This window comes from Pelobates fuscus, chromosome 1 (genome assembly GCF_036172605.1).
Source record: "Pelobates fuscus isolate aPelFus1 chromosome 1, aPelFus1.pri, whole genome shotgun sequence".
Classification (NCBI taxonomy): Eukaryota; Metazoa; Chordata; class Amphibia; order Anura; family Pelobatidae; genus Pelobates; species Pelobates fuscus.
This window is the reverse complement of record NC_086317.1, coordinates 292,451,110-292,465,826: the sequence shown is the minus strand read 5'-3', so window position 1 is coordinate 292,465,826 and position 14,717 is coordinate 292,451,110. Positions and strand designations below refer to the sequence as shown.

Genomic DNA, 14,717 nt, shown 5'->3' with positions numbered 1-14,717 from the left:
ATCCGAGTCCAGCGCCCATCTATGACTGGTCAGGGCGGACAAGGCTGAAATGTGTACCTTGAGAGTGTTATAGCTCAGTCCTTTCTCAAGGCCAGATTGCAAGAAATCCAAAATATGGGAGGAGGAGGGATCTTGGACATCCACATTACTGTGAAGGGCCCAGTTGGAGAAAACTTCCCATACTCTATAATAAGTGGCCGAAGTGGAATGCTTACGCGCCCTCAGCATAGTATCAATCACGGTCTGGGAGAATCCTCTATTCAACAGCCGGTTCCTTTCAGTTTCCAAGCCATAAGGTTGAGAGAGACAGGGTCTGGATGAATGACAGGACCCTGGAACAGAAGATCCGCAACTTTGGGGAGTGGGAGAGGAGGTTCCACCGAAAGACTCAGAAGCAGAGGAAACCAAGGTCTCCGAGGCCAATAAGGCGCAATCAGGATGAGAGACACCCGCTCCGATCTCAGCTTCCTCAGGAGCGGTAGGATTAGTGGAAACGGGGGGAACGCATAGCCCATTGAGAACCTCCAGGGGCTTGATAAGGCATCTCTTCCCAGTGCCAGGTGGTCCTCTTCCTTTGTGAAGAAAAGGGCTACCTTTCTGTTGGCCCGAGAGGCTAGAAGGTCCACTTGAGGCAGACCCCACTTGTCCACAATCATGCGGAACACCCTGTGGGCCAGGCACCATTCCCCCGGATCTATTCTGGATCTGCTGAGGAAATCTGCCAGTTGATTCCGTTTCCCTGGGAGATGAATGGCTACAATGCCCGCCAGGTTTCTCTGAACCCACCACATCAGGTGATTCATCAGTACCATCATCTTGCAGCTCCTGGTACCCCCTTGGTGATTGACATAGGATACTACGGTGGAGTTGTCCGTCCTTATCTTCACCCATTGACCCTTGAGCTGGATCGAGAAGTGTTTCAAAGCTTTGAGGACAGCCAGAAGTTCTAGCAGATTGGAATGAACCTTGCTTGTCTTGAAATTCCATTCTTCCTGCGCAAAGTCGTGGAGATAATGAGCGCCCCAACCCCACTGGCTGGCGTCTGTTGTCACGGTCCTCCATGCGATGTCCCCTAATGGAAAGCCTTTGGCTAGGTGCTTTCTGTTCAGCCACCAGATCAGAGAATGGCGTACCTTCAGGGGAAGCTTGATGGGCTGGAACAGGTTCCCGGATAAGAAACGACTCAGGAAGTTGGCCTGGAATGGTCTCATTCTCCACTGAGCCCATCTCGTCAGACCTATTGTGGAGGACATAGAACCAAGGAGGCTCATTACCGCCTTTGCAGGGGCAACCGGGGAATTCAGCATTCTCCTCAATAACCTTCTGAGTTTCAGAATTCTCACTGATGAGAGCTGGACTGTACCCTTTAGGGTGTCGAAATGGGCACCTAAGTAAACCATAGATTGAGTCGGGTGGAGGTGGCTTTTCTTGGTGTTGATCTTCCAGCCGTGGGCTTGCAGAAACTGAATGCTGGTGATAGCTTGGGATGTCACAGAATCCACGTCGTTTCCCAAGATTAAAACGTCGTCCAGATAATGGTAAATAGCAATGTTTTGCTTTCTGAGCTCTGCGATGAGAACAACCAGGACCTTTGTAAACGTCCTCGGGGCTGTGCTCAGTCCAAAGGGGAGGGCCCTGAACTGGAAATGACCTTCCTCTACAGCAAACCTCAGGAACTTCTGATGGATTCGGGCAATGGGTATGTGAAAATATGCGTCTAGTAGATCTATAGACAGCATCCATTGGTTGGGTGACACAACCTTTATTATAGACTGCAGAGATTCCATCTTGAATCTGCGAATGTGCAGATGCTTGTTCAGCCTGTGCAGATCCAGAATGGGTCTCCAACCCCCTGAGGATTTCCTTGTCAAGAAGATGTGAGAGTAAAATCCTTGAGTTCTTTCGCCTGCCGGTACTTGGACGATGACCTTCTCCTTCTGCAAGGAATGGACGAAATTTCGTAGAGCCATGCACTTTTCCCTGTCCCCTGGCCATTTTGTGAGGTGAAAGGATCGGTTGGGAGGATGCTTGAAGAATTCTAGTAGGTAACCTCTCCGAATAATATCCAGCACCCAAACGTCGCTTGTGGAAATGGTCCATCTCGAAAGATACTGGAGAAGACAAGCCCCGACACCTTCGGTTTTGGGCCGTACGTAGTCATAGATTCTTCGGGTCCTTAGAGGAAGACGACCCGCGAGACCTGCCTCCTCTGTACCCAGAAGGGGCACCTCTCCTCGGTTGGAATCGGGAGTATTCCCTACCAGGCTTGTAGGACCTACTGTCACGAAAGGAATGGTACTCTTTCCGGGCGCGAAAGGATCCTTTATACTTCCTCTCTTGGGGTAGAAAGGCTTTATTCCCTTCAGCCGCCCTCTTGATGCACTCATCCAAATTCTTGCCGAATAACATGTTTCCGTGAAATGGCAGAGAACACAAACTATTCTTGGAGGAAGCATCGGCCGCCCAAGATCTGAGCCAGAGCGCCCGCCTGGAGGAAACCGAGAAGGACATATTTCTAGCAAGGTTTCTCACCAGATCCACTACGGCCTCCGAAGAGAAATCAATCGCTAGACGCATATCCTTCAGGGCATCAACAATAGAGGAACGGCTCCTGCCCCTCTTGATGTCCCCTTCCAGCTCCTGTAGCCAAACCTTCATAGCTCTTGAAACAGACGTGAGAGCAACGGCAGGGTGGAGACTCGTGCCTGAGGCTACATAGGACTTAGACAGGCAGTATTCCATCTTACGATCCATTGGATCCCTGAAGGAGCCTGCATCATCCACTGGCAGGGTAGTGCGCTTGGCTAGCCTAACCACCGCGGCATCAACCTTGGGTGGAAGATCCCATGTTTCAGCATCTTTGGGATCAAACGGATATAATCTGGAGAATTTCCCTTTTGCAGAGGATCTCCTATCAGACCTGGACCATTCTTCTTTAATAAGGTCACTAATAGTGGTATGCACAGGGAAAGCCGCTCTTTTCTTTCTAAGATCTGAGAAATAGCGGTTAGATGTAGAGGGTTCCTCCTCCGAGGGCTCTTTCAAAGTAAGGGTTTCTCTGACCCGAGCAATCAAATGATCCACCTCCGCAGGTATCAGGAAGTCAGGATCAGGCAAAGCATCCTCCTCCGAGGAAAAAGCCAAGTCTCTCAGCGAAGCCGTGTCCATAAACTCATCCTCCGAGTTATCAGGAGACCAATCTGACGGCTCAGAATATCTAGGTCGCTTGTGGGTCTTACCAACCTCTTTGATGCCCCGGGCAACTGCATGCTTGATAAGCTGCTTAAAGTCTGGTGTTAACTGAGAAGGTCCAGCGGCTGCTGAGAGACAATTCGAACAGAGACGTTTCCCTTCTATGGCTCTGTTATCACAGGATACACACAGCGTCCTTTTGGGCGACTTCCCTTTGGACGATCCTGAAGTCTTTGTACTTTTATCACTGAAATACACCAAACGTGAATATTAGTACATTACCACTCTTTTAGATATCAAAATATCAATAAGTTCCAAAAATGGATGGCTTACCTATATCGCTTAGATTGTGACCTATTATGATGAGAAGATTCTGATTCTCTAGATCCTGAGCGCGAATCCATCTATAAATAATAGATGAAACAGCGAAACTAGAACCCAGAAGAAAAACTACAAGAAACCAAACAAAAGAAAAAAGAACTTACTTTAGAAGAAAAAAGACGAAGAATCAACAATACACAGAACTCAACGGTGCCAGAAACTCTCCAGGAAGCAGAAAATCCAAACTGACAAAAAAGGAGGCCTGGCGCTTTAAGAAGGCGTCTGACGTCATCGCGCATGCGCAGATGACCGAAAAGACGCGCGAAACGGCCAGATTTGCGCGCGAATTCCGCGCATGCGTCCCAGAGTCCCCAGAACCGCGCAGGCGCCCAGGAGACCCATACACGCCGCGCAGGCGCACAGGAGACGCCTACACGCCGCGCGGGCGCACAGGAGGCTCCCGAAAGCCATGCAGGGAAACCCCAGAACGCTTAACGAAAAAACTTTCCAAAAGAAAGAAAAATCAACAGGTAAAATAAAACAATATTACCTTGAGCCCGGTGGGAGGATACCAAACCGGAAACCAGTCACATTCCATGTACCTTTCCATGTCATCACTGGAAAAATGGAGAGAAAAAACCCCCGGTCACTAAAGGGGTTCTCTCCAGGGGGACACCTTTGCGCAGGGCCGTATACTGGAGACTTCCCAGGGGAGAGAGGGTGAACTCCCCAAGGGCCAGAGGAACTAATCCTCAGGTAAGCCATAAAAGAAAAATTTAGCAGTCTGAAAAGACCGACATGTCCTAGGGATAGGACAGGAAAAAAAGACTGGGGAAGGAGGGGCAGGAGGTGGTACTTATACGGCTTAATTATTATTCCTGTCCAATGGGGATAGGGAGGAGCTACCCAATGTTGTGCTGCCATGGATATGGCCAGGAAATATATATATATATATATATATATATATATATATATATATATAGGAAACATGTAAAATATTACATTTTCTAGACCTTTATAGAGGAAAAGAAAAAAAATCACCCCTGGTGTTCTGCACCACTCAGTTGTATACAGCTGGAATTCAAACTACTGTCATTAACCAATGGATGATTCACTGTGCACTTATAATTGAAATTATTTTAAATCAACTAGAATGATAATTCATTGTGAATTGGAGGCAAACATATTGAGGTATTTTACTAATTTCACCATATTTTGCCTAAGACCACTTCATAACAGGTGTGAGGAAGGCTGAACTTGATGGACGCAAGTCTCTTTTCAGCTATCTAACTATGTAACTATGTAACTATGTAACTATGTAATAACTTCTACAGAATTACCAAATCATTGCCCTTAATAAATAGACCAAATTGTCCTGATTAAAATACATGATTATTTGTTAAAGTGTGAACTGTATTCAAAGGTATTTATTTACTAGACTCTGACTTGCAGCAAACAGAAATCCAAATGGCAAAATCTGAGACAAAATGGCTGGTCTGTAAAAAATCTCCAGCTCAGCTACAGGTATTTTGGGGTTTTTTGCTTAAATTTTGTTATCCTGATCCTTATTTAAATTAATCTCCCCCCACACCACCCCTCAGCCACCTTTGAAGTAAAAAGCAAGATTTACTCATTTTTTATTCATCCTGCTGCCCTGCCTCCGTGACTGAGATCATCAAGATTAATAATCTCAGGCAATCTCCAATACTTAGATATCTTTGCCAGAAGCTCAAGGAAGCAGACTGAAGGGTCAGTGTTAGGACCCGCTTAGGGGGGTCTGCCTTGACGTTGGCAGGCGGGCATTCCCTCCAATGGCCATTGGAGCAAATAAATGACCTCCATTTGTCTAAATATGCATAGGGATTAAGGAGAAAGCGCAGGTGACATTTTCTTTTCTTTGGTTTTTACTATGTATTGGGGCTGATGTGTATTGTAGTCCTTGCGGCTGGCCCAGCAGTAATGGGACTAAGCGCAGGACTTCTCTTTTTGTATTTGTATTTACTTTGTATCACACAGCCTGGTTACAATGCTGCTGCCCATCCCATGTGTTCCCTATTAAGGGTTAATAAGTATAGGGGTGTATATAAAAAATACCCCTTTCTGTCTCATTAGAGATATCTTTGCCAGAAGCTCAAGGAAGCAGGCTGAAGGGTCAGTGTTAGGACCCGCTTAGGGGGGTCTGCCTTGACGTTGGCAGGCGGGCATTCCCTCCAATGGCCATTGGAGCAACTAAATGACCTCCATTTGTCTAAATATGCATAGGGATTAAGGAGAAAGCGCAGGTGACATTTTCTTTTCTTTGGTTTTTACTATGTATTGGGGCTGATGTGTATTGTAGTCCTTGCGGCTGGCCCAGCAGTAATGGGACTAAGCGCAGGACTTCTCTTTTTGTATTTGTATTTACTTTGTATCACACAGCCTGGTTACAATGCTGCTGCCCATCCCATGTGTTCCCTATTAAGGGTTAATAAGTATAGGGGTGTATATAAAAAATACCCCTTTCTGTCTCATTAGAGATATCTTTGCCAGAAGCTCAAGGAAGCAGGCTGAAGGGTCAGTGTTAGGACCCGCTTAGGGGGGTCTGCCTTGACGTTGGCAGGCGGGCATTCCCTCCAATGGCCATTGGAGCAACTAAATGACCTCCATTTGTCTAAATATGCATAGGGATTAAGGAGAAAGCGCAGGTGACATTTTCTTTTCTTTGGTTTTTACTATGTATTGGGGCTGATGTGTATTGTAGTCCTTGCGGCTGGCCCAGCAGTAATGGGACTAAGCGCAGGACTTCTCTTTTTGTATTTGTATTTACTTTGTATCACACAGCCTGGTTACAATGCTGCTGCCCATCCCATGTGTTCCCTATTAAGGGTTAATAAGTATAGGGGTGTATATAAAAAATACCCCTTTCTGTCTCATTAGAGATATCTTTGCCAGAAGCTCAAGGAAGCAGGCTGAAGGGTCAGTGTTAGGACCCGCTTAGGGGGGTCTGCCTTGACGTTGGCAGGCGGGCATTCCTTCCAATGGCCATTGGAGCAACTAAATGACCTCCATTTGTCTAAATATGCATAGGGATTAAGGAGAAAGCGCAGGTGACATTTTCTTTTCTTTGGTTTTTACTATGTATTGGGGCTGATGTGTATTGTAGTCCTTGCGGCTGGCCCAGCAGTAATGGGACTAAGCGCAGGACTTCTCTTTTTGTATTTAATCTCCAATACTTCCCAATAGGCAAAACGGCACGGTATACCAATCAAAGGCTCTCTGTGAGCAGTATTTGATTGAGGACAGAGTCTGACTTGGTTCTCACAGAGGAAGCGCCTCTAGTGGCTATCAAAAAGACATTAGAGGTGTGTTAATCTGCAATCATTACATTTCCATTTCTACTAAACAGCAATGTTTTACATTGCAAGATTACAAATAAAGAGCCACAGCACCCATACCACTCCATTGAGTTTAACTGGTCTGGGTGCCTTTAGTAGTCCTTTACATTTTTAATTCACTTTGAATTCTCAACAATTCTTCCTTTAGTGAATAATTCTGTATAGATCTCCTCTCACCAATTTTTGCCTAAAATTTGAAATCCATTGCATTTACTTTACATTCCTGACAATGCTTTAATGCTTTGTTTAATGAATTACCTTTAAAAGTTTTTATTCAATTTTATCTTTAATGTCATCACATTATTATACTTTGCATGAACTTCCCAAACATTTCTGGGCTAATTTTAGTATAACATTTGTCAAAATTAATTAGCAGATTGTGGGTGTAACAAAAGAATGTGTATCTAAATTGAATTTAGCAAAAACCCCAAACTGTAATTTTGACTAAAATTTAGAATATTTTTTTTCATTCACAGGCATAATTACAACTTTGTGAATCACTCCACAGGTAAATGAAGAGATAACCATTAATTAAGGGCAAATCCCATGTGTCAAATTGAATACCTACAATAATTCAGCAAACGCATAAAAGGTAATATAACTTGTGTGGCGGCTGCTGATGAGGGAGGTTAGTAGATTATGGAAGGTAAATATAATATATGAAGATAAATATGATAACACCATCAGCAGAGGCCACTGATCACACAGAACAGCTTTATTGACAGCAGCTATAAATCTATTCATCAAAGGTTATTTCATAAAGAATAAACCATATATAATTTGTCCCTCTTGATGAATAGATTGATTGGCATATCACCTACAAGCAGACTATGGTTATCAGACTGGTACCATGGTTATGGTTAAGGACGATATTCTTACCTGCACAGGTGAAGCCAGTGAGCAGTATCTTTGCTGAACATTATTCAAAATAAGACAAGAGGGAATAACTTGGGAGCACAGCGAAGACTATACAAACTGTGTTCATGTTTAATAAACACTATTACACTAAGACAATAAGACTCTTATTATGAGTATGATCATCAGATTAGAGATAATATGATTTCATCTGCGCTATTGTTGGTCCCAGTTTGGTAATTATTGTTATTATTTTATTTTTACAGGGGCTCAAATTTCAAGTCCTGCACCATTATACAGACCTAAACGTTACCCGCCCCTGCAAGCTTGGGTCCCTGGCACACCCACCAGAGGGGGAATTTCTACTCACCAGGGATGAATTTTCAATTGACACATTAATACTAATTCCTGATACCATTTTAAATTAGCATTAAAAATAGATTCCATGGGTAAAATTAGATTATGTGATATGTAGTATATTATCTGCAGATACCACAGGAAGTGTATATTGTGATTATACCATTGCTCGATTGAATATAAAAGTGTTGCGTAACAGTCAGTTCCACAATGCAAGCTAGATAATGCGCTAATTAGGCCACTTAGGCCAAAGTGGCCTAATTAGCGCATTATCTAGCTTGCATTGTGGAACTGACTGTTACGCAACACTTTTATATTCAATCGAGCAATGGTATAATCACAATATACACTTCCTGTGGTATCTGCAGATAATATACCGGAGAATATAAAAGGCTGTTGAGAAGGACTCGCTTTAGATGCAAATTTAGATTCATTTTAACTTTTTTCTTTAATTTTCCCCTATTTTCTGCTTCATTTGCATGTATTAAAGGAACACTCCAGCAACCATCACAAGTCATCTCAATGAAGTTGTCATGATGCAAGGATGTTCTGGGCACCGCCTTCCCTTCTGGGGTTCAACCGTTTACAAAGCTTAACCCCAAAGTTGTGACGACAGTGCACGTCCATTTTGCCCCTATTTTCCGGAGATACCTGAGGCTTTAGTGGGGAAGCTTTGAGGAAGGGAAGGACAGCTTAATGTGTCACCAGACACTCTCAGTCTATTTTAATGTGGATCATATTGCTCCTGTCCTTATTTTACATAATTTGCAATTCTTGACTAACTAACTTAAAACAAAGTAGTACAATACATTAACCGTATAGAAAACCAAAATACCAATGGTAAATTTTACAATATTTTCAATATTTTCAATACAAAATGTAACAAAATCTAAAAATAAGAACTTCCCCTTAAGGACACATGACATGTGTGACATGTCATGATTCCCTTTTATTCCAGAAGTTTGGTACTTAAGGGGTTAAAGGAACACTATAGTCACCTAAATTACTTTAGCTAAATAAAGCAGTTTTAGTGTATAGATCAATACCCTGCAATTTCACTGCTCAATTCACTGTCATTTGGGAGTTAAATCACTTTGTTTCTGTTTATGCAGCCCTAGCCACACCTCCCCTGGCTATGATTGACAGAGCCTGCATGAAAAAAAAACTGGTTTCACTTTCAAACAGATGTAATTTACCTTAAATAATTGTATCTCAATCTCTAAATTAAACTTTAATCACATACAGGAGGCTCTTGCAGGGTCTAGCAAGCTATTAACATAGCAGGGGATAAGAAAATCTTAATTAAACAGAACTTGCAATAAAGAAAGCCTAAATAGGGCTCTCTTTACAGGAAGTGTTTATGGAAGACTGTGCAAGTCACATGCAGGGAGGTGTGACTAGGGTTCATAAGCAAAGGGATTTAACTTCTAAATGGCAGATGATTGAGCAGTGAGGCTGCAGGGGCATGTTCTATACACCAAAACTGCTTCATTAAGCTAAAGTTGTTCAGGTGACTATAGTGTCCCTTTAAACACAGTAAAACAGAGTCTGAGCACCCGATCACAGATATCCCACTTAATTATTATTTATATGTTCAGAAGCTGTTAAAAATGTATCTTTCACTTCCTTGGAATAGACAGTTCAGGGCAACACCTTCAACCATATTTTTTTGAGCATGCTGATAAGCATTTGAGTGTTTGCAGACAAATACCCTAAAAGGGTATGTGTGCTCTTTCCATGTGACAGGTTTTTACATTGCACCCTTAAAGACAGAGGCAATTATCCATCTTCTATAACAAAATAAAATCTAGAATTTGTGCTGTGTGTTTGTTCCATTGTAATTTAAGTGTTTCTCGTTATGTTCCCCATATATTTTATATATTGTTTTTAAAGGCCTTCCTTTTAATATCCGGTATACCTAACACAACATTCACTATAAACAGAATGTTAAAAATTAGGGGGAAGTGGAAAACAAAACTAAACTTTTTTTGCTTATAATTTTTACACAGCCAGAGTAACTCAAGAAAAAGAACTCAGAACAGAATCCTGATTTGGTATTGATTATTAAATGTCTCATATGTCTAGGATCTCATTACCTCAAACCCCACAAACCCTATGCCAACCATACATCTAGGATAACCTTACCACTAACCCTAGCATTAACCCTAACTCTACCCCTAATTCAGAGGAATTCCCTCTGCTAAAATCAACAGAGTGAGTTCCCTGATAAAATAGTAGAGAGTGGCCTGTGTTTGCCATCTACTGGCTACATTCAGCATGACAGGGAGATCTCCCTCATTTTGCAGCTCTAACATGCTGTCTCTGCAGATCCCACTGTGTTCAGTGCTGGGCATCTGGCAAAGCCTAGTACTAATAATAATCAACTGGAAGATATGCAGATGCTGTGGGCCTCCCTCTGAGCACTGGCAGCTAGAGAATCACTATGGCTGACCATGATCACTCAGCCAGTGATTTATAGGGCTGCATGCAGTACCCACTTTGCATACAGCTCAATTGCCAGTCTTAATACTCAGTGGCCCAGCTGACAGAAGGGAACCTTGTATTGATTGATACCTGGGTCTCCCTGGTGTGAGCAGGGATTCAATCTGGCACAAACCAAAATGTTGGTTGTTCTATAACGTCGTTAACGCTGTTAAAGCCCAATTCGTGGAGGACAGCATGGAACTTCTTAATGTTGTTAAATTAGATTAAATCATCAATAGTGAGGAATTGAACAGGATATTGTAAATTCAGACCAAAATTGCTGAATTAGTCTCCAACTGATTTACTTTTCCACCTCAGATATTTCCCATGTCAGTTTACAACAACTCCTTATGTAATAAAAACCCCAACTGGATTTTGGCATTGAAGGTTAATTGGAGGGGTTTCTTTCACTGGATGCTTTACATTTACCAACTGTGTGCTGTTAAGACCTGAAGACTTTCCTAGATTCAAAACCATGGTTTGATAAATACCAACATTGACCTATTTACATTTTTATTAAACATTTTATCAACACAGTGACAAACAGTGCATTGTAGTCCCAAGTTTGGTTTTGTGTCCACTAATGAGCATATGATAACATTTTGGCATCTCATTAGAATGGATTGAAATGTCGCTTGTCAGATATAACATTTGAACTGAGCTATCTGTCATCTATGTAATAGCTATGTTGGACTGCATAAAAGAATGTGTTTTGTCAATTTCTGCTTTCATTGATGCTATTTCCGCATTCATTATACTTCAAATATAAGTCAACATTCCATTTGTTCAAATGAGCATTGAAGCATGTAAACCAATTGTCACTTAATGAAAAGGACGTATTTCCCATCACAATATAAGGTCAGTCTAAGCCAAGATCAAGGGGGAAAACTGTATGTTTAAAACTATTCTGAGGCCTCCTATTGAATTATCAGAGTTCTTTTCTTCAAACAGACAAGAGTCTGTTTAATTCTATGAAGCAAACTTTAATAGTGGGAAAATGTACAGAATACAACTAATAAAGGTTTTTGAAGACAGTTCTGATCATCATCTAATGTAATGAGTTTCCATATCCAAAATGGTTTCCTGAATAAGCTTCATTAAGTCTCCACTCCTTCAAAAAGTCATTAAAAACCCACTTCTTAATAAAAGCGTATCAATTAAACTGTTAATAGCTCCCAACTGATTCCTCTCTTGCAACTGTCACTAGTCTAATATTATCCTTACCTTTTGTGTCACTTTACCCCACTCCCTCTAGCATGTAAGCTCATTGAGCAGGGCCCTAAAGCCCTCTGTTACTGTGTGTCCAACTTGTCTGGTTACAACTATATGTTTGTTAGTCCATCCATTGTAAAGCGCTCCAGAATTTGTTGGCTCTATATAAATAACATAATAATAATAATAATTGGCAGCACATGAAAATTCTGTTGTGTAGTATGTAGACTTATATGCTGCAGGATTTCTGACTGATTTATCACCTGTTTACTTACATGCATCATTTGACTGCTACATACTGGCAGTGTTTTCCATATGTTTACCATATCAGTGTTTGTAAATGTGTGTAAAACATGGTAGATGTCTACTTATGTAATAGATCACAGCCATTACAATTCACTCAGATACCAAGCATGTTCGGAACATTCTCTTCCACTTTATTGTCCCACATGTCCCACAATATGTAAACAAGTTCAGCACCAACAGCTCAGTGCTCCCTTTCTGGTATCCACATACAATTTGTTTATGTGTTTCACATATATCAACAGACTTTGTCACAACTAAATGTGATTTAATGCTGTGTTTTCATACAGGTTGAAACCATCCCCTCTCAATCACAACTGAACAATGAGATTAACACATTTAGCGTTGTATCATGGTTTCATACCAAGACTGGGGCCTGCCATTTACATTTCCAGATCCAATTCCTAAACTGCCGCTCAAAATACCTAACTTGTCATTCAACTATATATATATATAGAACACTAATCTCAAAAATAACCAGTAAAAAAAAAATGAATACAATAAATAGTCAATACATTGAATAATCACTTACTAATTAAGTAAAATATTCTACTCAACAATGATTCCAAGGGGGGCCCTGGTCTACAAAGTGAAAACCCAGAACACCTCCTGAAGTTGAATTATCAATCAAGACCAAAAAGACTGAACAATAGTATTCATTAATATTACTGTTATCAGAAATAAGCTCAAAGTGAAATTAAAAATGATGTGCTAAAAGCAAGAAAAAATAAGTAATTGTTTAAAAAGCTGTGCCCGATTCCTTTGTAAATACATAGTAACTATATACGTACAAGCCATATGTTGGAAACTCAACAGCTTTCAATTTCAACTGCTTTTATTTGCATTTTCATTATCCATACTTAGTAATTTATAATAAGTAAACCTACGTTATATAGGTCAGACCCCTAGCAGTGTTGGACATAGTAAGTGGAGCATAAATGATTGTAAGGGCTTAGAACTAATGCAATACTCTGTGAGCCACAGTCATATGTTTCCATTCCGAGTAGAGAATAATAGGAGTTATATTCCATTATATTTTTCTAGTTTGATAACATAGACTCATGTGAACTTTATGGTGAGAACTAAAATGGAATTTGTATTTCACGTATTCATCCATCACGTAATTGAACACAATTAATTTGTAAAGGTAATTTTTTAATGTTAATAAAATGTCAGAAATTAGCTTACCCACACGACCAGTCATTGCAAGAACTTTAAGAAAGGAAAAAATAAATGATTAAACGTAGTAGAAATGAACATGTTATATGTTATATGTTTCAGTATCTTACAGCCAATATGTATGTCATTATTTTATAAATAACTGATAATTATCTCTTAATAGATGATTTCCAAGGTGCCTACCTCTCTTTTTATATGCATCTTCCAGAAGCAATGATTGTGCAGTAATCACTGCTGATTTAGGTGTGTGATATTTGTCATTTACCAACAGGGTTGTTCAATAAAGTGAGAATTGTTGATAATTCAACGTGAATTCAAAGTTAATTTAGAATTTAAGGCCAAAATAGCTGAATTGGAAAAAATCTCACAGTCAACTATGCTTCCAGTTCTGCTATTTTGGTCTAACATTTGAGTCCAAATACAGCAATGTATAACAGTTATATCCCACAGTTTAAAGTTAGAGATATAAACCAGCCTCTTTAAAACTATAATTGCTACTGCTCAATTCTTAGTGCTTCAATAAATAATTTGCCAGTCTTAAATAAATAAACTGATCAAGGCAAACTTTAATTATAAATAGAATTTGAACTTCATTTTATCCTTCCAAACAGTCCAATGATACTCCAGCAATCCAGTTGTACTGGTACTCTGGGAGGCTGCCTAAGAGTCAGCTTGTGTCGCTTGTTGTCCAAAACGAAATATAGTACCTCTTTAAATGCCAGACTATCAGAGGATTTCCAATATCTTAAAATGGTCATTGTAGCTGCAATTGAAATATGGCCTACCGTGATTTTATACATTTTATAAATGTTGTTGATGTTATTAGTAGAGGTTTTTTAAAAAGGCAAATCTCTTCCTTCATGGCTACAAATGGAAAAAGAAAAATGATTCCCACAGTAACATAAGAAAATATTGTGGCTGCCACAAGATAACCCCCCTATAATAAGGGATTTTTTCCCCTCAACTAAAATTACCCCAAAAGCTTGGGATACAATGTTCAAATTAATAAAAAAAATACCCTGATCTTGTCCAGGGCTATACCTTTATCTATACTTAAACATGATACTCCAGGCAATCATTTCGAATTTGATTCATTTGGATAATTTCTTCTGATATGGTTGCCCTTTATGAAATTATAGTTTCTAGACTAAAAGAAAGTTGTCTCTTTCAAAGTTCTCACTATTGTAGATTAAAGGTACAGTCATGGGCTAATGTGTGCCATTGGAGTAATGATCTCAGTAAAGTGAATCACTGGCTACCTTCTTTTAATTCATGTCCAACATCGTTAAATCCCATACAGTAAACCACTAGTCAATATTCATTTCATCAGCACAACAGTTTAAAATTGAAAGGGAACTTAAACAACAAACTGCCAGACAACAGTGTGCTTCTACATTTTCATAGTCGGAAGATGATTTTAGAAGAAAAATATAAATTCTT

At 40.4% G+C, this 14,717-nt stretch overlaps 1 protein-coding gene across 3 annotated transcripts in view; it reads right to left on the bottom strand.

Moving 5' to 3' along the window:
- The window catches only part of IMPG2 (interphotoreceptor matrix proteoglycan 2), a 95,298-nt gene that overhangs the window by 35,325 nt on the left and 45,256 nt on the right, over positions 1 to 14,717 (bottom strand). Inside the window, exons 5-6 of one of the 3 annotated variants that reach the window (XM_063457547.1) lie at positions 13,287 to 13,310; positions 7,767 to 7,799 (exon numbers count right to left, since the gene is read on the bottom strand). The exons of 1 other annotated variant lie outside the window; for it this stretch is intronic. In XM_063457547.1, coding sequence (XP_063313617.1) covers positions 7,767 to 7,799; positions 13,287 to 13,310 — 57 coding nt within the window. The remainder of the gene's footprint in view (positions 1 to 7,766; positions 7,800 to 13,286; positions 13,311 to 14,717) is intronic. One more of the 3 variants, XM_063457555.1, reaches the window with a different exon arrangement.